The 19,533-nt window shown below is 48.9% G+C and overlaps 1 protein-coding gene across 1 annotated transcript in view; it reads right to left on the reverse strand.

Annotated features, from left to right (window-relative positions):
* The window catches only part of DNAH6 (dynein axonemal heavy chain 6), a 3,423,448-nt gene that overhangs the window by 2,987,530 nt on the left and 416,385 nt on the right, over positions 1-19,533 (reverse strand). The window contains exon 4 of the mRNA XM_069626424.1: positions 1,806-2,059. Within this exon, the coding sequence (XP_069482525.1) occupies positions 1,806-2,059 (254 nt within the window). The remainder of the gene's footprint in view (positions 1-1,805; positions 2,060-19,533) is intronic.

Raw genomic sequence — 19,533 nt, forward strand, 5'->3', positions numbered from 1 at the left:
ATACGAATCCCTTTGTCTTCAATATAATCTGCAGCATACGAGAAGAGTATCATTGTGGGCATATCCAAGGTCACTTCCCCTCCCTTCCCATTGAAGCCTGCCAGAGAAAGCAAAGGCCCGAGCTATACCGCCTCACCTCCCCCAATTCGGCTGGAGCCACTTCAAGCATTCATGTTCCCCCGCAGCTCACATGGCCACGGCCAGCCACCTGAATTATTTACAACCTAGCAGTAAAACCTGGCCATAACCAAAGGCCAGAGGTGCCCCCTGACAGGTCCCATGGCCCACCAGTTCACCCCAGATTAATGGCGCTTGTAAAATAAGACACTTAATATTGCGCCAACATTGTGTAAAAGCATCTGTCATTACTTCTAACGAGACCTAAAACTCGGACAGCTCACCCCGTGCCCTGAGACCCGACCCCATGACCCATGATACCTAGTCAACAGGAAAACAGTGACCATGTATTGATGTATTGTCAAAGTATTCCACCCAATGTGCATTCCTCCTGTGTTGTATTAATCTGCAGAATAACCTATTGTAGGATTTACAGGACAACTGACATTGCAGTATTGAATGAATGGGGTGTGCATGGCCATTAGGGCAGAAAGCCAAGAAAGACGTCCATCAATGACACTGAACACGCCTGGCCTGGCAGCACCTCCCGGATGAGCCCAGCTGACCTACCCACCCCACGTTGGCACCCGGCGTTGTCCACCAACCACGAAGCGACACATCACAGCTGCACATATAGTTAGTCGACGCCACCCAATCCCCATGAACATGTGCCCCCTATAGTGTGTAGGTTCTTATGACACTTTTTGCAAATATAAACGCCTGTCTTTGCGATTGTCAGGCAGAGCGCTCTCGGAGTTTGCAGAGTTCTTTGCATACCCTATTTGACTTAGATAAAACTTCCATTAAGCTCACCCGCACTTGGTCCTAGCCTCATTCCCATTTTGGGAGAGTCCATTATTGCCTCACATTACGGGGAGGGTCGTGCTATTTGGGGACGCTCGCCTTCAGAAGGCCAAAAAGGAGATTACTGACACAGTCTATAAATGGGATCGTATTGAAAACTGTTAAACATTTATTTAAACTTAGCAGTTTAATGGAATTTTCTCCAACAATGATTCCCTTATTTTAAGCTGGCCAATTATCCAACTGTCACCATTCATAGACTACTGCAAAGATTTATGTCCTATGCTAACAGATATTATCATGGATTTTATTGGAGACAAGGTGTGAACATTATTGACTGGATGAGTTTTGGTCATATATTATCTCCAGTCAATCCATTTTCTTTTGCAGCACTGTCTACGAACTATGGAAGCTGTTATTAACTATGTTACCACCAGGCTAATATATAGGGAGATCGATATTTCCATTATTACTTCTATTATCACATTATAGTTATTCTTAAGAATGTTAATGCTATGTGATACTAGGTAATGAATTGTATTACATTTGGATATATTGAAATTAACTGTAATTACTGTTCTGTTTGTCTATTATACAATTATGTGTACATTATTGTGATTTTATTTGATATGGTGCTTCAGGCTAAATTGTATTAGCCATTTAACATCCATTTAAAAATGTTACTAACTCACAATGCAGTATTTCCATATAATGTCAATATTGGGTACTGCTCCATTTTCAACAGTGCACTCCTGTTGGGCAAAGGAAAAATGTGCTGGAATATTATTCATGTATCACTCTCGCCAGCACACTTATTCAAAATGCACAAGCAATCACAAAAGTAACAAATATCATCAGCAACACATAAATATAAAGGCACTTACTTGAGGTTAAAAGGATCATATTCGTTTGACGACCTTGAAACACGAGGAGTCATATAAAGGAATCCAAGGTGATTGTTCTCAGAAATAATTTTAATAATTTCCAAAGGATCTTGAATATTGGCTTTAATCACATCTTCCGCTGCTTCATATATATATGAAGGAGGAGATGGGAGTTGTTTCTCTGAAATCATTCTTCCAATAGTAGTTCTTGGTTGCTTAGGCGGAGTGGGAGATGGTATACAGAAGCGCTCAATCTAAATGTAAAGGACAAAACACAGCACCACATATGTAAATATGATTTCTTCAAGAAGAGACAATTAAATAGATTAACAAGTTACTTTTAGACTGGAAGTTCCTCCCACGTATTTCTTATCTTTGATACATCCAAGTCTGCTTGCAGCTTGCTTCAGAATGTTTTTTCATAGAGTCGAGCGTTCTGCGGCGTCCGGTCATGGCCCTCGACAGCCTCTGTACTGTCCTCGGCTGTGACATGTGGCTTTGAATGGATTGTGTCCACCCACATATTCCTCGTCTTTGATACACTCCCATAGCAGTTTTTCCTAGGAGGTGGGTGCTAAGAATTTCTATTTGTTGATGTTATGGAGAACAGCTTTGCCAAATGTGGCCGCCTCTCCTGATGTAGACCGGCACCCCTCTTTCCAGAGCTGAAGAAGCCGCCACACCTCTAGTGGAATGCACCCTCAAGCCTTCAGTCAAGTCTTTTCCTGATAGCAAGTAGCAATCAGTAATGCACATAACTATACATTGTGAAACGGTTTGCTTTGTTACCGCCAAATATAATCTCTGTCCTGCATATCCTATAAAAAGTTGGTCATTATGATGAACATTCGCTCTGAAATGTAGTAACTTATCACCCTTCTAGGGTCTAACCTATGAAGCCTCTCTTCTTTTGATGGATGAGGCGGTGGGTAAAACATCGCTAAGACTATTCATTATGTTATGTGAAATTCCGACACTACTTTCAGGAAGAAAAGATGAACATACTCTTAACACGACATTGGCCTTAAAAAAGGACGTAAACGGTGGTTTTGAAGATAGGGCCTGAAGTTTGATTACTGTGCATGCAGACGTAATAGCTAACAAGGAGGCAGTCTTAAGTGTTAGCATCCTCAAAGGACACAAGTGTAATGGTTCAAAAAGAAGCCCCCATGAGATACCTTGAACACTAAGTTCAAGTTCCTTGTTGTTACGATAGAAACAAATGTGTTAGTCCTTTTAGAAACTGTATGACAATCAGCACTTTAAAGATGATACCTCATCAGGAGATCTCTTAATAACTGAAAGTTCCGCTAAGTAGCCTTTGACTGTAGCCATTTGTAACCCTGAATGGGTCAAATGGAGCAAGAAAGACAGAACAGTGGGAAGTTTGCATGTGAGTCCATTTACTTTTCCCTGCACCAGCAGTGAAATGTGTTCCAATGGCAGCGGTATTAGAATTTTGTTGCTGGTCTTCTAGCCAAAAGCAACACCTCCATCACATCTTCTGGTAGGTCCCAATCCTTATATCTCACCCTCTCAGACACCAGGCATGAAGATTGAGAGTACTGATCGCGGGGTGAAGAATGCGACCTCCCCTGTTGCGAGAGTAGGTTCTCTCTTTGGGGAAGAGGAATTGGAGGGCAGGTGGCCATTTCCAGAAGGTCTGGGTACCACGCTCTCCTGGCCCAAACCAGAGCAATGAGGATCATGGTTTTCACAAACTTCCTCAACCTCGTGATGACATGAGGAATGTCAGGGAGTGGCGGAAACATGTACAGAAGTGGAAACTCCCAGTCCACCACAAATGCGTCCCTTAGAGCTCCTCTCTGGGGAAATTCCCTTGAGCAGAACTGTTCACACTTCAGGTTGAGACTGGTCACAAACAGATCCACTTGAGGGGTTTCCCAATGGTCAAAGATCTCCAGAAGGACTTCCTGAGCTAACTCTCACTCGTGGGAGATCGTGCTCTGCCTGCTCAGAGCATCTGCCGCTGTGTTTTCCTCTCCAGCTAGATGAACAGCCAGAAGAGAGATTCCTTCCCTCAGTGCCCAGAACCAGAGCTTCATTGCCTCTCTGCACAGGGGCAATGACCCTACGCCCCCTTTCTTGTTGAGGTAGTGCATGGATACTGTATTTTCCATCATTTTCAGGACACTTTCCCCCGTATTGAGGGCAGGAAGGCCATCAGAGCTAATCTAATTGCCTTCAGCTCTAAAAGGTTGATATGGAATCTGGACTGCGACTGAGCCAGTGTCCGCTGACTGAAAGATCTTACATGTGCGCTACCCATCCTGTAATGAGGCGTCTGTCACAACTGTCATCTCCAGCCAAGGTTGCCAAAAGGGTTCTCCTTTCATTATATTCTCTCGGCAGGCCCACCACAGGAGATCCTGGGCCACCTTTGTCTGGACCTGAATAAGGTCCATCATTCTACCCGACAATTGAGACAACTGGGATCTGAGAGCCCACTGAATGGATCTCATTCTCAGATGGGATTCTGGCACCAGAAAAATGCAGGATGTCATGAGGACAAGCAACCTTAGGAAGTCGTAGGCTGGGAGATGTTGGGCACGCTGACATTTTTTGACCATCTGTGAGAGATGCTGATCCCTTAACTCGGGTGGCAATGCTTTCCCTGAGGCCGAGTCCAGGACTGCTCCAACAAATTGAAGCTTCTGTGAGGGTGTCAATTGGGGCTTCTTGAAGTTCAGGGAGAAACCCTTCTTGTGTAGGAAGTGCCAAGTGTGAGTGTGACTGAGATGACTCGGACTGTTCCGGCGAACAAGCCCTGATCAACCATTCGTCCATTTAAGGGTAGGAACAAGTTACTTACCTGTAACTGTTGTTCTCCAGCATGGGTCTGGCATGGATTCACATTCTCATGAATATTCCCCGTCGTCAGGCCGGGAATCCTCAGTATAGAAAAAAATCAGTATCAGTTTCGTTTCTGATCTGTCTTTCTTAGTAGTAACCAATCACTGGTCTCTGGGTCATACTGCCCCCAGCCAATGACGCCCTCTCCCTAAACCCCGCCTCCGGCAGCCATCCTCAGATTTGGTAGCACGTAAAGTGGCAGTATGACCAAGTGAAGAGCCGCAGAGGGGTAGGCGGGAGGGTTCACATGTGAATCCATGCCAGACCCATGCTGGAGAACAACAGTTACAGGTAAGTAACTTGTTCCTACACCAGCATAGGGTCTGGCATGGATTCACATGCTCATGAATTAGAGAATACATAGCAGTACACACATGCACAACCACGGGAGGTGGCAACAGGCTCAACATTAAGCAATACAACAACTCAACATTAAGCAACTCTTACCTCCTCACCAGGCTCACCTTAGGCGAACAGGTTGCGCAGCACTGCTTGGCCGACCCTGGACTCCTCCCTGGAGTCCCGATCGACGCAGTAGAATCTTGTGAATGTGTGCGTCGACCTCCACATCGCAGCCCTGCAGATGTCCAGCAGGGGCACACCAGACAGGAACGCCGTGGTAGCAGCGATCGCTCTGGTCGAATGGGCTCTCGGACGGCCGGGCAGCTGTCGGTTTGCCAACCGATGACAGTGCATGATGCAGCCGGAGAGCCATCTGGAAATGGAAGTCTTCAAGAGAGCCTTCCCTTGATTCACAGTCCCAAAGTTCACAAACAGCTGTGACGTCTTCCGAAAACTCTTTGTGCGGTCCACGTAGAACTTCAGCGCTCTAGCTACATCCAGCGAGTGCAAAGTCCTCTCGGCCGGCGACAAAGGCGACGGGAAGAAAACTGGCAACACCAAGGGCTCGTTGAGGTGGAAGTTCCGACGGCACCTTGGGCATAAAGGATGGGTGCGTCCTCAGCACCACCCTCGTGTCATGAAAAGTCGAGTATGGAGGCTTGCAAGATAGGGCCTGGATCTCTCCCACTCGTCGTGCGGAGGTGATGGCCACGAGGAAAGCTGTCTTCCATGACAGGAACTTCAAAGGCGCCGAATGCATAGGCTCGAATGGGGCCCCCCATGAGCTTGGTCAGCACCACATTAAGCTCCCACGCCGGGGCAGGAGCCTTCACCGGCGGGAATGATCGGAATAGTCCCTTCATGAATTCTTTCACTAGGCGATGAGACCACAAGGACGCCCGTACCGTCGTCCTGGTATATCGGGAGATTGCAGCCAGATGTTTTTTGATGGAGGCGTGAGCCAGTCCAGCTTTGGCCAGCGACAGTAGGTACGGCAGTACTTGAGGGGCCGTAATCCGCAGAGGGTTAATCTTCTGTGCACGGCACCAGACAGAGAACCTCTTCCATTTATGTCCGTAGCACTTGAGAGTTGAGGACGCCCTGGCCTTTGCAAGAACCTCTCTGCAGTCGGCCGGGATGTCGTACCCTCCAAACTCTAGTGCTGCAGGAGCCAGGCCTGCAAGTTCAGCGACTCCGGGTTGTGGTGAAGAATGGCGCCTCCTTCTCTGGAGAGAAGGTCTGCGTCCGTCGGCAGCTTGACTGGTGGGGACGTTGACAAGTCCAGAAGGTCCGGGAACCAGATCTGTCTCGGCCACGCAGGTGCGACGAGGATCATCCTGCACCGGGACCTCTTGAGCTGGTTGATGAGCCGGAGCAGCAACGGCAGCGGAGGGAACGCATAAAGAAATAGGCCGCCCCAGGGGAACGAGAAAGCATCGCCCATGCTCCTCGGCTCGGGGAACCTGCTGGTGAACCTCCGGCACTTGGAATTCGTCGCCATCGCGAAGAGATTGATTTGGGGTTCGCCCCATTGTCGGAAGAGTCGATCCACTTGATCCTGGGTAGTTCCCACTCGTGGCACGAGCGCAGCTCCCTGCTGAGTGAGTCGGTGATCGTGTTTTTTATTCCCGCCAGATGAAGAGGCACCAGAAACATCCCTTGGGCGACGGCCCAATGCCACAAATCTTGGGCTTCCTTGGATAGGGCCGGGGACCTGGTTCCGCCCTGCTTCCGGATGTAGAACATTGTGGTGGTGTTGTCGGTGAAGATCCTCACCACCTTGCCCTTGAGGGACGGAAGAAAAGACCTGAGGGCCCAGAACACCGCGCGGAGCTCCAAGATGTTGATGTGGAGAGACTTCTCCTCCGGGAGCCAAAGGCCTCTCGCGTGAAGGTCTCCGGAGTGTGCTCCCCAACCTTCCAGGGAGGCGTCCGTCGTCACTGTCACCTGGTGAGCTGGGGTCTGAAAGTCCATGCCCGCCGACAGATGGGAGCAGGTACCCCACCACCGGATCACCTGATGGAACTTCTCGTTGAGAGGGATCCTGTCCTCGAAGCTGCCCGTCGACTGGATCCAGCGGGCGTCGAGGAACTCCTGTAAGGGTCTCATCCGAAGCCTGCAAAGGCGCACCAGATAAATGCAGGAGGACATCATCCCGAGGAGGGACTTGATGGATCATACCCCGGCCATGTCTGTGGCCAGTAGACGCTGCACCTTGCCCAGAATGGTCCTGGTCCTTTCCTCCGACGGCGAGGCCAGCCGTGCTACTGTGTCGAGCTTGGCTCCCAGAAACAGGGCGACTTGCGACGGAACCAGGTGGGATTTTGGAAAGTTGATGGAGAATCCCAGGTCCGTGAGCAGCTGGACGGTCTTCGCAGTGTGCTCCACGGCGAGCTCCCTTGTCCTTGCCCGGATGAGCCAGTCGTCCAGGTAGGGGTAGACATGGATCCCCTGTAGGCGCAGCCGCGCCGCCACCGGTGCGAGGCACTTGGTGAACACCCTGGGTGCCGACTTCAAACCGAACGGGAGGGCCTTGAACTGGTAGTGCCGCCCTTGGACCACGAACCTGAGGAACTTTCGGTGTCTTTTTAGAATGGGAATGTGGAAGTAGGCATCCTCCAAGTTCAACGACGACAGGAAATCGCCCTCCTCCAGCTGTCCCAGCACATGCTGGAGCGTGACCATACGGAACTTCTGTGCCTTGATGTACTTGTTCAGTCGTCATAGGCCCAGGATGGGGCGCCATCCTCCTGTCTTCTTTTTTAGGAGGAAGTACCTTGAGTAAACTCCAGAGCCCCGAAGCCTCTTTGGGACAAGCTCGATGGCACCCTTCTTGAGTATCGCCCTTACCTCCAACAGTAGTTGAGGGACATGATTTTCCTTCCTGGCCACAGGTGGAACGCGAGGGCACTTCTTCTGAAACTCGAGGGCGTGCTCTTGGGCCAGGGCATCCAGCACCCAACGGTCGGTGGAGATGGACTCCCACACGCTGACGAATCTCGCCAGCCGGCTTCCCACCGGGGTGCTTCAGCGGGGGCCCGACCCCACGGTCGGTTAAATCTTGTTTGGAGGCCGCCTTGCCTCCTTGACCTCCTTGTCGACGACGATGGGCACCACCTGACTTGCCGCATCCCCTGTAGGCTTCCTGGGACCAAGATCTTGCCGCTTGGCGGTAAGTGGAGGAGCCACTGCCGGATCCTTTGGAGGCACCTTGTCTGCCTCCGGAGCTCCGAAAGGACGGCCGTCGTTGTTGGAGCACTCCCAGTGCCCGGGCAGTCTCTGTGTCTGTCTTGATGGCCTGAAGGGACTCCTCAACCGCCTTCCCAAACAGGTTGTTCCTGTCGAAGGGCATGTCCAAAACCTTGGTTTGTACGTCCTGGTGGAAATCCGTGGCCTTGAGCCATCCTCGTCGTCTCAAGCAAACGCTGTTGCCCACCTGACGGAAACCGGTGTCGGCGATGTCCGCTGCCACCGTGATGGCGTGGTGCGAAGCAATCTCCCCCTCCTGTAGGATTTCAAGGGCCTCAGCCCTTTTGGCGTCCGGAAGGAAGTCTAACAGAGGGGCGATTTTGAACCACAACTCCCTGTCGTAGCGGGCTACGATAGCCAGGGTGTTGGCCGCCTTCATAGTCGTCGCTGCGGATGAGATGATCCGTCGTCCCATCGTGTCCAACTTCCTGCCCTCGCCATCCGGCGGGGAAGTTGATGTCGAGGCCGATGCCCCCCCAGCTTTCTCCTATTCTGCCGCCGAGACGACCGAATGCGGGGTAGGTTGTGCCCGAAGGCACAAGGGGGCAGCGTCAGGGACCCGGTACTACTTCTCGTACCGGTCCCTCTTTGCCAGCGCCGTGGCAGGTTTCTTGAGGAGGGCGAGCCCCTCATCCCAGATGTCATCAAGAAGCGGTACGGCGAGGACCGTCTTCCTTTTAGCCTCGCGCCGTTGGTAAAGGAACCCTTCTTTCTTCTTTTCTTCTGGGCAGAGCTGAAAAAGCTCGGATGCCCTGGAAATCATGGCATGAAAGGATCCAATCTCGTCGGGCGGGGACGCCCGAGCAGGGGGCGACGGGGGACACGTCCCGTCGTCGCCTCCGTCGTCATCTGTACCTGTCGTAGCCGTGTCCGTGCCTGTATCATCCCCGTCGGTAGTAGACCGGGGGGAAGGCAAAGCAGGCCGCAGAGGTAGGAGAGGTGGCGTAGGATGCGTCCTCCTCCTCTTATGCGGTGGACTCTCCGAAGGTCCTGGCTCCGGTTCCCCCGTCGGGTCTGGCTCAGGTACCTCCGTCGGGGGAAGGGGCAACCTTGTCCTTATCTCCGAGCATAAAGACTGAATCGCTGACAAAATGGCCGCCGAGGTGTCCTGCGGGGTTGGAAACGATGGGCGCGAGGGCTCTTGAGGAGCCTTGTGGGCGACACCGTCGCTCTCATCGTCGCCCTCGTCGGGTTCCCTCCCGATGGGCTGAACCTCTTCCACGACTTCGATGAGCACTTCTTCTCAAGAGGTCGAGTCCGTATCCATGATGGCCACCAGCCCCTCCCCCACCTTTTCCAACGAGGACTTCGTGGGGGTCTTCTCAATGGGCCTGAAAGACGACTCCCTCCGCGGTGGCAGGAAGACTCTGGGTCCTGAGGGCGCCTCCACTGGTGTAGCCTCCACAGGCTGAGCCAGGGCCGCGGCGACATCCTCAATCGAGGTCTTAGCAGGGTCAATTAAGGCCATCGTCACCTTCTGGACGCCTGGGGCCTTCACCTTGGGGGGAGGGTCTGAGCCTCGCTCCCCCTCTGCCGGAATCTTCGAGATCGACCGGGGCCTCTCCAGAAGCTTCGCCGGGTTCTCGTACTTCCTCTTACCCGAGCCAGAGCATTGGCTCGTGGTTGATGGCGCCAGGGAGGATGCGCCCTGCCTGGCAGCCAAGGAGCCCAACCGTTCGGCGCTCCCGGTACCCGCGGACTCGCGGTGCTTAGCAATTTGTTGGGCCCCCGTCGCCGGGGCGCCCTCACAGGACTTAGAAGACCGGTCGGACTTCTTTTTCTTCTTCTCGCCTGACGGGCTCTTCCCTTCCAGCCAGTTGGCGAGACGAAGGTGGCGATCCTTCATGGTCCGCCCCGACATGTTCCCACAAAACGCACAGTCCTTCTCCTTGTGCGTCTTGTCCTCATGGAGACAGTAGAGGCATAACGAATGCTCGTCCTCCTTGAAAACATTCTGAAGCCGGCATCCAGTGCAGGTCCTGAACAGCTTCCCGGGCGTCGAGCTTCCCTTCTCCTGGGCCTAGGCCTCGGAACTTCTGGAATCCTCCAAAAGCGTAACTCGACGAAATCTTCACCCTTGAGGGGCATAGAAAACTCCGAAACGGATCCCCGTTGATCGGATGTAGAACGGTGGAGCTTGAGGCTCTATTTAACCGAAAAATGAGAAAAATCTCCTGAAAAAGTGCGAAAACGCAGCAAAAGCTCGAGAGCTACAGCACAAGGACCCCCAACACTTGAACGTGCGGTAAAAATCTGAGGATGGCTGCCGGAGGCGGGGCTTAGGAAGAGGGCAGTCATTGGCTGGGGGCAGTATGACCCAGAGACCAGTGATTGGTTACTACTAAGAAAGACAGATCAGAAACAAAACTGATACTGATTTTTTTCTATACCGAGGATTCCCGGCCTGACGACGGGGAATATTCATGAGCATGTGAATCCATGCCAGACCCCATGCTGGAGAACATATGAATCCCCTACCTTCTTAGTCCTGCTGCCACCAGTGCCATAGGTTTGGTGAATACCCTCAGGGCAGAAGTGAGCCCGAATTGCAGAACCCAAAACTGATAATGAGAACTGCCAACCCCGAACCTCAGATACTTTCTGTGCTTCTGAATTATGGGCACATGAAAGTAAGCACCAACCAATCCTGGAGCCAAAGATCCTGAAGGATTGTGAAAGAGTTACCATCGTGAACTTGTCCTTCCTGAGGAACTTGTTCAAGCATCTCAAGTCCAAGATGGGTCGCACTCCTCCATCCTTCTTGGGATTAGGAAATGGAGAGGGAACCAACCCTGGTTTCTCTCCGCTGCAGGTACCAGCTCTATTGCACCATTCTCCAACAGGATGAGAATCTTCTGTTGGAGGAGCAGATCTGTATCCAATGATGATCGTACTCATGGGGGGGGAAACCAGGGGTTTCTTTAAGAATGGGAGGCAGTAACCGTAGGCTACCATTTGTAGCACCCATGCATCCCAAGTTATGCCTCGCCAACTCCAGAGATGTCATGACAGTCTGCCTCCTACCACTGATTTGTGGGTGAGGGAGTCAAAGGGATTTTGCTGCTCCAGCTGTAGCTGAGGGCAATTCAGCGGGTGTTCCGCAGGGAGTACTACCTGCTCTACCTGGTGCTCCATGAGGTGCCCTTCCCTGACCCCTTTGAGAGTACTGTACTCTAAGAGTAGATGCAAAAAGGACATCCTCTCCACCCTTGTCCTGAAGGTTGTGCAGGTTACCTTATTGCCACCCCTAGAGATTTAGCTGCTGCTCTTGAAGCTTGCAGTTTCTCTAAGCCTCCGTCAGCTTTCTCACCAAATAATTGAGTTCCATCGAAGGGCACGTCCAGCAAACGTGCCTGGACATCTGGCATAAAACAGGATCTCGTGAGCCATGCCAGGCGTCTTAATACTATACTGGCAGCCATTGCCATGCTTACAGAGTCAACCGTATGCAGACTTGATTTTAACAGTCACCTCATGGCATCCTTTCCATCCTGAACTAGATTTAAAAATCCATCCCTCTTCTCGCCTTCTTGTATATGATCTGCTAGGACAACAACTCACCAGGGCACGGGTGGCATTGGCAGATTTCAGTGCCATACTGCCTGCACTGAACATGCTCTTCCCTATAGCGTCAACATTTCTGTCGTCCTTGTCCTTAGGAGTGGAAGGATAAACTGACACCATTAAAAGATCCACTAGGCTTTCTGGTGTTGGATGCCTGTTGAGGAAGGGAGGATCTATAGAAGCTGTTCTATATTTTTGGTCAATAGTTTGTTAACTGGTGGGATAGAACCTGACTTCAGCCAATTCTCCATCACTGTCACTCTCAAAGCAATGTGAAATGGTGATACTGCTTATTTTACTGGACCACTATCTAATAAATCAGTAAGGTCTTCTTTTTCAATGTAAGCCTCTGGTTTGGATCATCCAAGATATTCTGAGAACTTACTGATCCACTGACCTGTAAAATGGATCTGAATATCCAACTACCTCTGGATCTCCAAAATCAGTCTCAGGAGAAGCCTCCCAACTGTTAGTCTCTTTCAGTGTTTCAACAATATTCTGCATTTTTGATTTCTGTGCAATACGCTCTTCTGGTACAATGGGTGTCCCAAATTCGTACTCAAATGGAGCTTGGTCCTCCTCTTCCTCGAAGACAGACCCCATGGGTTTAAAGAAATCCAGTTTAGACAAAGGTTTATATGACTTTGTGGAGTCAGTCGAGGTCTTGCAGGCTTGAGAGGCACTGAATGTGCCAGTGGCGTTGATGACTTCGACGAAGCAGACGGTGAATTCCTCGATGGTTTTAACTTAAGTACATGTCTCGACGGTTCAGGTGAATCTCTCGACGGCTACGACAGCTTAGGAGAAAGCCTTGAGACCGGAGTTGAATCCCCTGAACCTTTTGTCTTCCACAAGAAGATGGTGATTTCACCTTGTGCATCAAGGAGGAAGGCTCCTTAGACTTGCGTCGAGGAGCCTCTCTTCCCGGGCTCTTTGGCACACGGGAAGGAGAAGCATCTGACTCCCTTCTGGTCTTTCGAGACACATAGGGCTGGCTAGATTCCTTTGACTTCTTGAGAGGGGCACTCGGAGGTGCTGCATTCTAAAATATGCCAAGAATTATCAGGCAAAAATCTTCCCATGCTGAAGAGTCGATTAATTTTTCAGAAATCGGATTCTGTCGAGAGAGGAGGAAGAAGTTGACAAAGCTATGGCATCACATCTTACTTTTTTTGTGAGAGGATGACGACGAGCGCCGTGTCCTCGATCTCGGTGCTTTGATGCCTACAGCACTTTCTCAGGGGATACGTCCCTAGAGTCGGATGAAGATTTTCTTTTGGACGTGGTATTGAAAGGATATTTGTGAGAGGGCTTACTTACCTGCCTCAAGCTTCCCCCCTTCCTTTCCCACAAGGCCTTGGCCGTCATGGACTGGCACAAGCCACAATCATCGACCTTGTGGCCTACGCCAGACACCATAGACATACAAAGTGCGGGCCTGTGATGGACATTTATGCCCCACAGTCAGCACACTGCTTAAACCCGGTCTTCGGTGTCGAGGGCATTTCGAATAGATGATGAATCGACTACTGAAGCAACACGTATTGTGAAATTTCGCTGAGGCGATGTCACACCAAAGCATGCTAGCATGCGGAATAAACGGAACAGAGATAACGGGTCACTGCATATGCTTCATATACCAGTGTCAACGTCACGGACAAGGAGAGTACAGAGGCCCTCGAGGACCATGACTTGACGCTGCATGACGCTCGACTATGAAAGAAACATTCTTAAGCAAGCTGCAAGCAGACTTGGATGCATCAAAAATGAGGAATACGTGGGAGGACACAATCCATTCGAAACATGTGATTTGCCATGCGGCTTATCTAATCAATGATTCAACTGGTGTTTTGGGGGGGCTTTAAAAATAGGACTCAACTTATAACTGTGGGAGTGTCACAAAGCCAAATAGGATAAATATCATATAGACACAAAATTAGATTAAGTAAATGTTTATTTAATGCAGTTACAATGGTATCTAACACAAATACGTCTCAGAACAAGGTCGCAGGTCCCTTGGAGATTTCCTTAAGCAACTAATAAGGGGAATCAAAGTAATGGTCTTTCAGGCAAAAAAAACTCAAAATGCAAGAATCAGGATGGCTTCTCCTTAAGATTTTGAGCAGGACGGTTCAGAGCTACATAACCTTCAGCTCAGGATCTCGTGCTAGGAGGTATTTTTTCTGTATCACCTAGGAACATAGAACAATAATATATTGTGTCGGCCTATAGGTTTTAAAATCCTTAATCATGATGTCCCAGGATATGTACACATGACTAGGACACTCACAACCCTGAGGGTTTGATTATTCCTGTACTAGTTTCCTTCTTGGTATGTATTTCTGTAGATTTTGGTCCTCTGCTTCTAGAACACAATACCAGGGAGATCCCTACGTCAGATCTCTAGTACCTATATGAGAACATACCCTAGGACAGGCAAACCAATGCCAGGGCTAAGCATGATATATGAACCTGCAGAGTGGTGACCAAAAGGCAAGCAGCCTCAGGTTCTTCACAAACTTGACAGAGAGACTCTTCCAAACTCCATTTCTCAGGGTCCCGGCTCTATTTCCCCAACCAACTTCTCATCGAACGCCTCAATGAGTCGCAATTGTCTTGTACCTAGGTGAGCAAACCTGCTTAGCCTGTGCCCTCCTCTCCACTGTACTCCTCCTTGTTAGGAAAGATTCCTCTTTACTGTACCTTTCCTTCCATTTCTATGGACCCGCAAAGTTTTTGCTTTTATTTTTGTATCTGACCTGTTCTTAAGCTTCACTAAACTGGCTTTTGCTCATCTGTTACGGGGAAACTGACATGTACTTCAGGCTATCAGTACTGGGAGACATTGTTTCCCTTAGTCTTGTTATTTTGTTACTACTTTTAGTAACTTGTTATCACTTGTGGTAACCTTTTATCTTACAATGCAGTAAAATGGGTGCACTTTTTGTTTTGCCCTAGACTAACACAGGGGATTTTTGGTTACTCTAGGTGTGCTAAATGGGCAAGCTGCTGGCAACAGTGACTTTTGACCATGTTTTGGTGCATTTTATTTTAGTCTTACTGTGTTCATAGCATTTGGCTACTAACTGTGGCTAGTGGTCAAACATGGCCATGCCACAAGGGTTTACCCTTGTCCTTTGGCCATCTTGTCCTTTAGCCTTCTTCCTGGCCTGTTAGGCCAGGAAAATCCTTATATGGACTTCCAGTGCCCAGGAAAGCAGAGGCTTTTGGCAGGCTACTAGAGGGCTATGTGTGTTTGCTGCCAGGAAGTGGGCTGGGACTGTCTGGTCCCAATCCACAAACTGGTGCCAGTGTACCTGAGTGGTATGCATGAGTTTTACCAACAGTGGTCCTTACTGGACCACTGCTGGGGTGTGTGTGTGTGTGGGGCAGATCTGCCATTGGCTAGTGGGAGCTGCTGCTCTTACCTGGCTTTTAGGATAAGAAGGGGACCGCTGCACTCGCTCTGTAGATATCCTGGAAGAAATTGAAGGAGCCAAGACTCCTATCCAGCTACAAGACTGGCGAGGAGACTGTAGACCTGTCGGAAGAAGGCTTGGCGACCGACTTCTGCTGCTGCCCTGGTAGAGCCCTGTCCTGTGGAAGATATCCAGCAGTCCTGAGAAGGAGCTGTAACCCTTAGAGAGGAGGGAACATCCATTCTCGACTTAAGCTCAGAGTCTGACGAAGAGCTTTCAGAAGTGCCCCAGGACCACCCTGTGGCTGACCAGCTCTGAGTATGGGCTACCGTGCTGCAGACGTTGCCGTTCCGAGTTCGGGCTTGGAATGTGGGGGATCTTCAGCTTCTGTAACAAGACTTGCCTCTGTGAAATGTTGTGGTCCTAGCATCAAGGGAACCCAAGATGGGAGGGAAAGTCTGACCGCAGCAAGTGAATCCCTTTGCGTCAGTGCATTGGTGGCCAACATTCAAAACTGCTTACCTGCGTCCATTCCTGTCCTGAAAGGGGTCCTGCATCCAATTCTTTTGCATTTCTTCACAGGAAGACCTTTTATAAGCAACAGTCCACGACCAGAGAACTGCTCGAACCGGCAACCCCTGGGAATCAAGGGCTAAAGCTCACAGCGGGTAAAGCGACCTCAGACCATCTTCAACTGACCTGCCAAGTCCTGTGAAGAATCGGAGTACAGGGGGTGAGTTGTAGCAATACTTAACTGAACCCCTTTATTGCCTTTTAAAAGTTTGGAAACTTTTAGATTACTTTGGCTTTGCCATTGCTTGTTCACACAAGCACTCCAAAAGTTGGGAACACGTTTGTTAGCTAGTTTAACTCGTCCCCTGACACTTGAAGCTGTTCACTGGACCCCAGACACCCTACCTTCCTTTTTTCCAGCTCCACAAAACTGTATGGAACTTTGATAAACTTTTGGGCAAAAGGCTCCAAACATCTCAGGGATGGACCTCTGAAGCCAAGATTGAACCTCTGGGGGTCATTCCGAGTAGGGCGGTAAGGGTTAACGGTCACCGTTAATGAGACCGGTGCTGTTAAACTCTTACCGCCCTACTCCGAGTTCCCTTTGCGGGTTGGTACTTAATGCCTGCTTTTTGCAGGCGTTAAAAAACCAACCCGCAAAGGGATCTAGGAGCTAATTACGGCACCATAATTTACGGTGCCGTAATTAGCGCCTTCCCCATTCCCATTGAGCCCTATGGGGCAAAAATGGGAATGGGGAAGGGCCCTTGGTGAATGGTGAATTACCGACCCTGCCAACCTTGGAATGGGGCGGTAATTGCGCCATTCACCATGGCGGAGTCGGAAAGATAACGGCGTCAACCAAGGCGCTAATAGCGCCTTGGTTAACGCCAGGGTCGGAATGAGGCCCTCTGTGTTCTAGTAGTGCTAATACTAATCTGTACCTTTCCTTTCAGGAGTTTGATATGTATTTTGCCCTACTACAGTAATTGTGTGTGTGTATATATATACACACACAATTATAAAGGATTCTTGCTTCTCTTTCTCTCCAGGTGTACACAATTTACTCCTTCTCTCATTTTAGTTTCAAGATCTTTCAAGTCGATGTTCTCACTTCTCCCTTCATTACCTCACTCATTCTCCAGGTATTTCCAGTCAGCCCATCTATTCCTCCATCTCTCTCTCCTCCAAGATCTTATTCAGCTGACCATGTCCTCATCCAGCCACCAGATCCTGTTCTCCCATGCCGCAGTTCTACTCCCCCCCCTTACTGCTTGGGGTTTAATGGCTTATAAAACCCGGAAGGCCCCATGCTCAGACTCATCCTCTGCTGATCTATGTTCAGCCATTAATGGTTATTTGCTTGGACCTTGATTTTTAGTGACTATGCAGCGGTGAACGCTGAATGGGCTCTGGTATCAGATCACTCTCCGGGGGTGGTTGAACCTCCTCTTGCACACAGCATTGGGGAGCACTACTCTTTAGTAGCGGGCAGCGCGAACAGCCCTTTTCTCTGGCACAGGACAAAAGTATTAATTTTCCATTATCCATCTTGCTGTAACAGTGGAGTTTTACTGGTATTGACTTATGAAATGCCATGAAGTTATCAGTGGGAGGCTCTCTAAGGGTGACTAGTTCCAACTGCAATCCTGGAATGGAAGAGATGGCCTACAACCACCAGGCCCTAGTGCAACTTTGATTGTACTGTTTACACATGAGTAATCCTTCGAGTGTAATGTAAAAAAATGTCACCTGTGCAATATCCCTATATTTCTGCCAGTTACCGCTTACCATTTTGTTTTTGTAAAAAAGAAAAAACCTTGTCCATTAAATATCCCAGAAATGCACTGTTTTTTTCCCTTTGAGGTATATTTTATACCCAGACCATGTTAGTGAAAATCACCCGAACTTTAAATTCCAGTCCTGTTTAACTGACAGTTGTTCACCGATCTTATAGAACTTGGTAGCTACTGATTTTAAGATCATTACAGTCAATCCAGAAAATAGGCCGGGGATTGCAAGGTAATCTACAAATCACAGTAAAAACTTAAATCAGCACCGTTTTAAAAAGGAACTCTGCGATGGCTGCCATTTGTTAAGTGGGTCTGCAGCCACAACAATAATATGCACACATGTCAATTAATGATGGGTGTCTGCTGTCCGCACATTCTGAGGAGATGGGGCTGAGGGTGATAAAGAAGCTGAGAGAGGCGCGTGAGCTCAGAGAAAAGGGACAGCAGTAAAACAGCTGAAGTATGAGCGGCATGGGTGAGACACTTGGGCAAAAAGGCAACCCTGCAATGCAAACATAAGCAGACAGACACACAGTGACTCGGTCTGAAGCAGAGAGGTGGCCCTGGCTCTCCTTTGTTTTCTCCACCTCACCCCCTGCTGAGATCTGCTCCTAGAACTGGAAATATGCATGCTGTTGCATACGGCCAACTGAGCATGAGGAGGATCTGGAGAACTGACTAATAGCTATCGCAGGGCTCTGAACACAGAGCAGTAGTGGGTCCTGGAGGAGGCTGAAGTCTAAGGGCCTTATCACAGAATGGATGAGTAGTTAGTCTTGGCAGGCGAGTAGACCATGAAAGAAGGAGATGATTTGAAGCAGTATGTGTGTAGCAAAAAGGTGGTGTGGAAAGAATTTATTAACCTTACCATTAGTTTGACAAGTTGTAGCATCACCAAAAGTAGTAAAAGTAGTTGCTGTGCTATTCTGACAAAGGTATTTCATTTGAAGGTGTGATATGCCGATATGCTAATAATTGTTGGGCATTCTTAAGAGAACAACTGCTTTGGTTCTGAGCTTTTCTTTCAAGAGAAAGATATTTTCCTCACCAAGAAGGATACTGTAGAGAGACAACAGTTGTTTAAATTTGTGAACAAACTTTTGGGGCAAATACATTTGCTTTAGAATGTAATGGATGGAAAAGAATGTGTGTGCTGCATTGAACTTTGTTGAATTTAAACTTTGCTCAGAGTCTTCCTGAATTGATCCAGGGGAAGGGAGTCCAACCTTGGTCGCAAGGAATACTCACAAAACGTTTAAGGTGGAACTGATAACTTGTTTTGTTAAACTAAAGATAGTCATACATTCCTTGTATAATATTGTTGTATGTACTAGTTTGAGGGTCAGAGACTTTTTGGACACTAGGTCATTTTTCTTTAGTTTTTAGTTTGCTAGGCGGGGATCTCCTTGTTAGCATAGGGAAAGATAGGCATTTATCCCATCGTTTTTCATTTAACAAATGGCAAACTTTGCGAAAACCTTACCTTTGGGTCCGTCCCGCATTTCTGACTCCTTATATATGGTGTCAAAAGTGGGATCAGACTCAATTGACACAAATTGGGGAATCCTTAAATATGAGAAGCTTAGTAAAAGAGCCTACGATCCCACCATTGCTACTGAACAATCTATAGGTTTTGATATATCTAGTAGTAGAGGTGAATTGTTTCAACCAGGACACAGAGCATCAATATCTACAGATTTTGTTCTCGTTCCCCCCGGGCACTTAAATCAGACTCGCCTCTAAGTCGGGCCAAAATAATGAGGAAAAAGCAATACCAAATTAAAGCTTGAGAAAGAATAACTCAAGAGATATTGGAGAAAGCTCTGTTTCCAAAACCTCAAGAAATTGTGAACAGTGATAATACAGAGAGGGATTCAAGGTTTTGGGGAAGCAGATATAGACCTTCCTACAGACAAAGTAATAAAACCTATCCCCGTTGTTAAAGATGAGGCTGAGGTTATCCCATACTTCGCT

Source organism: Ambystoma mexicanum, chromosome 6p, assembly GCF_040938575.1.
Source record: "Ambystoma mexicanum isolate Mex_15411 chromosome 6p, UKY_AmexF1_1, whole genome shotgun sequence".
In the NCBI taxonomy this organism is placed as follows: Eukaryota; Metazoa; Chordata; class Amphibia; order Caudata; family Ambystomatidae; genus Ambystoma; species Ambystoma mexicanum.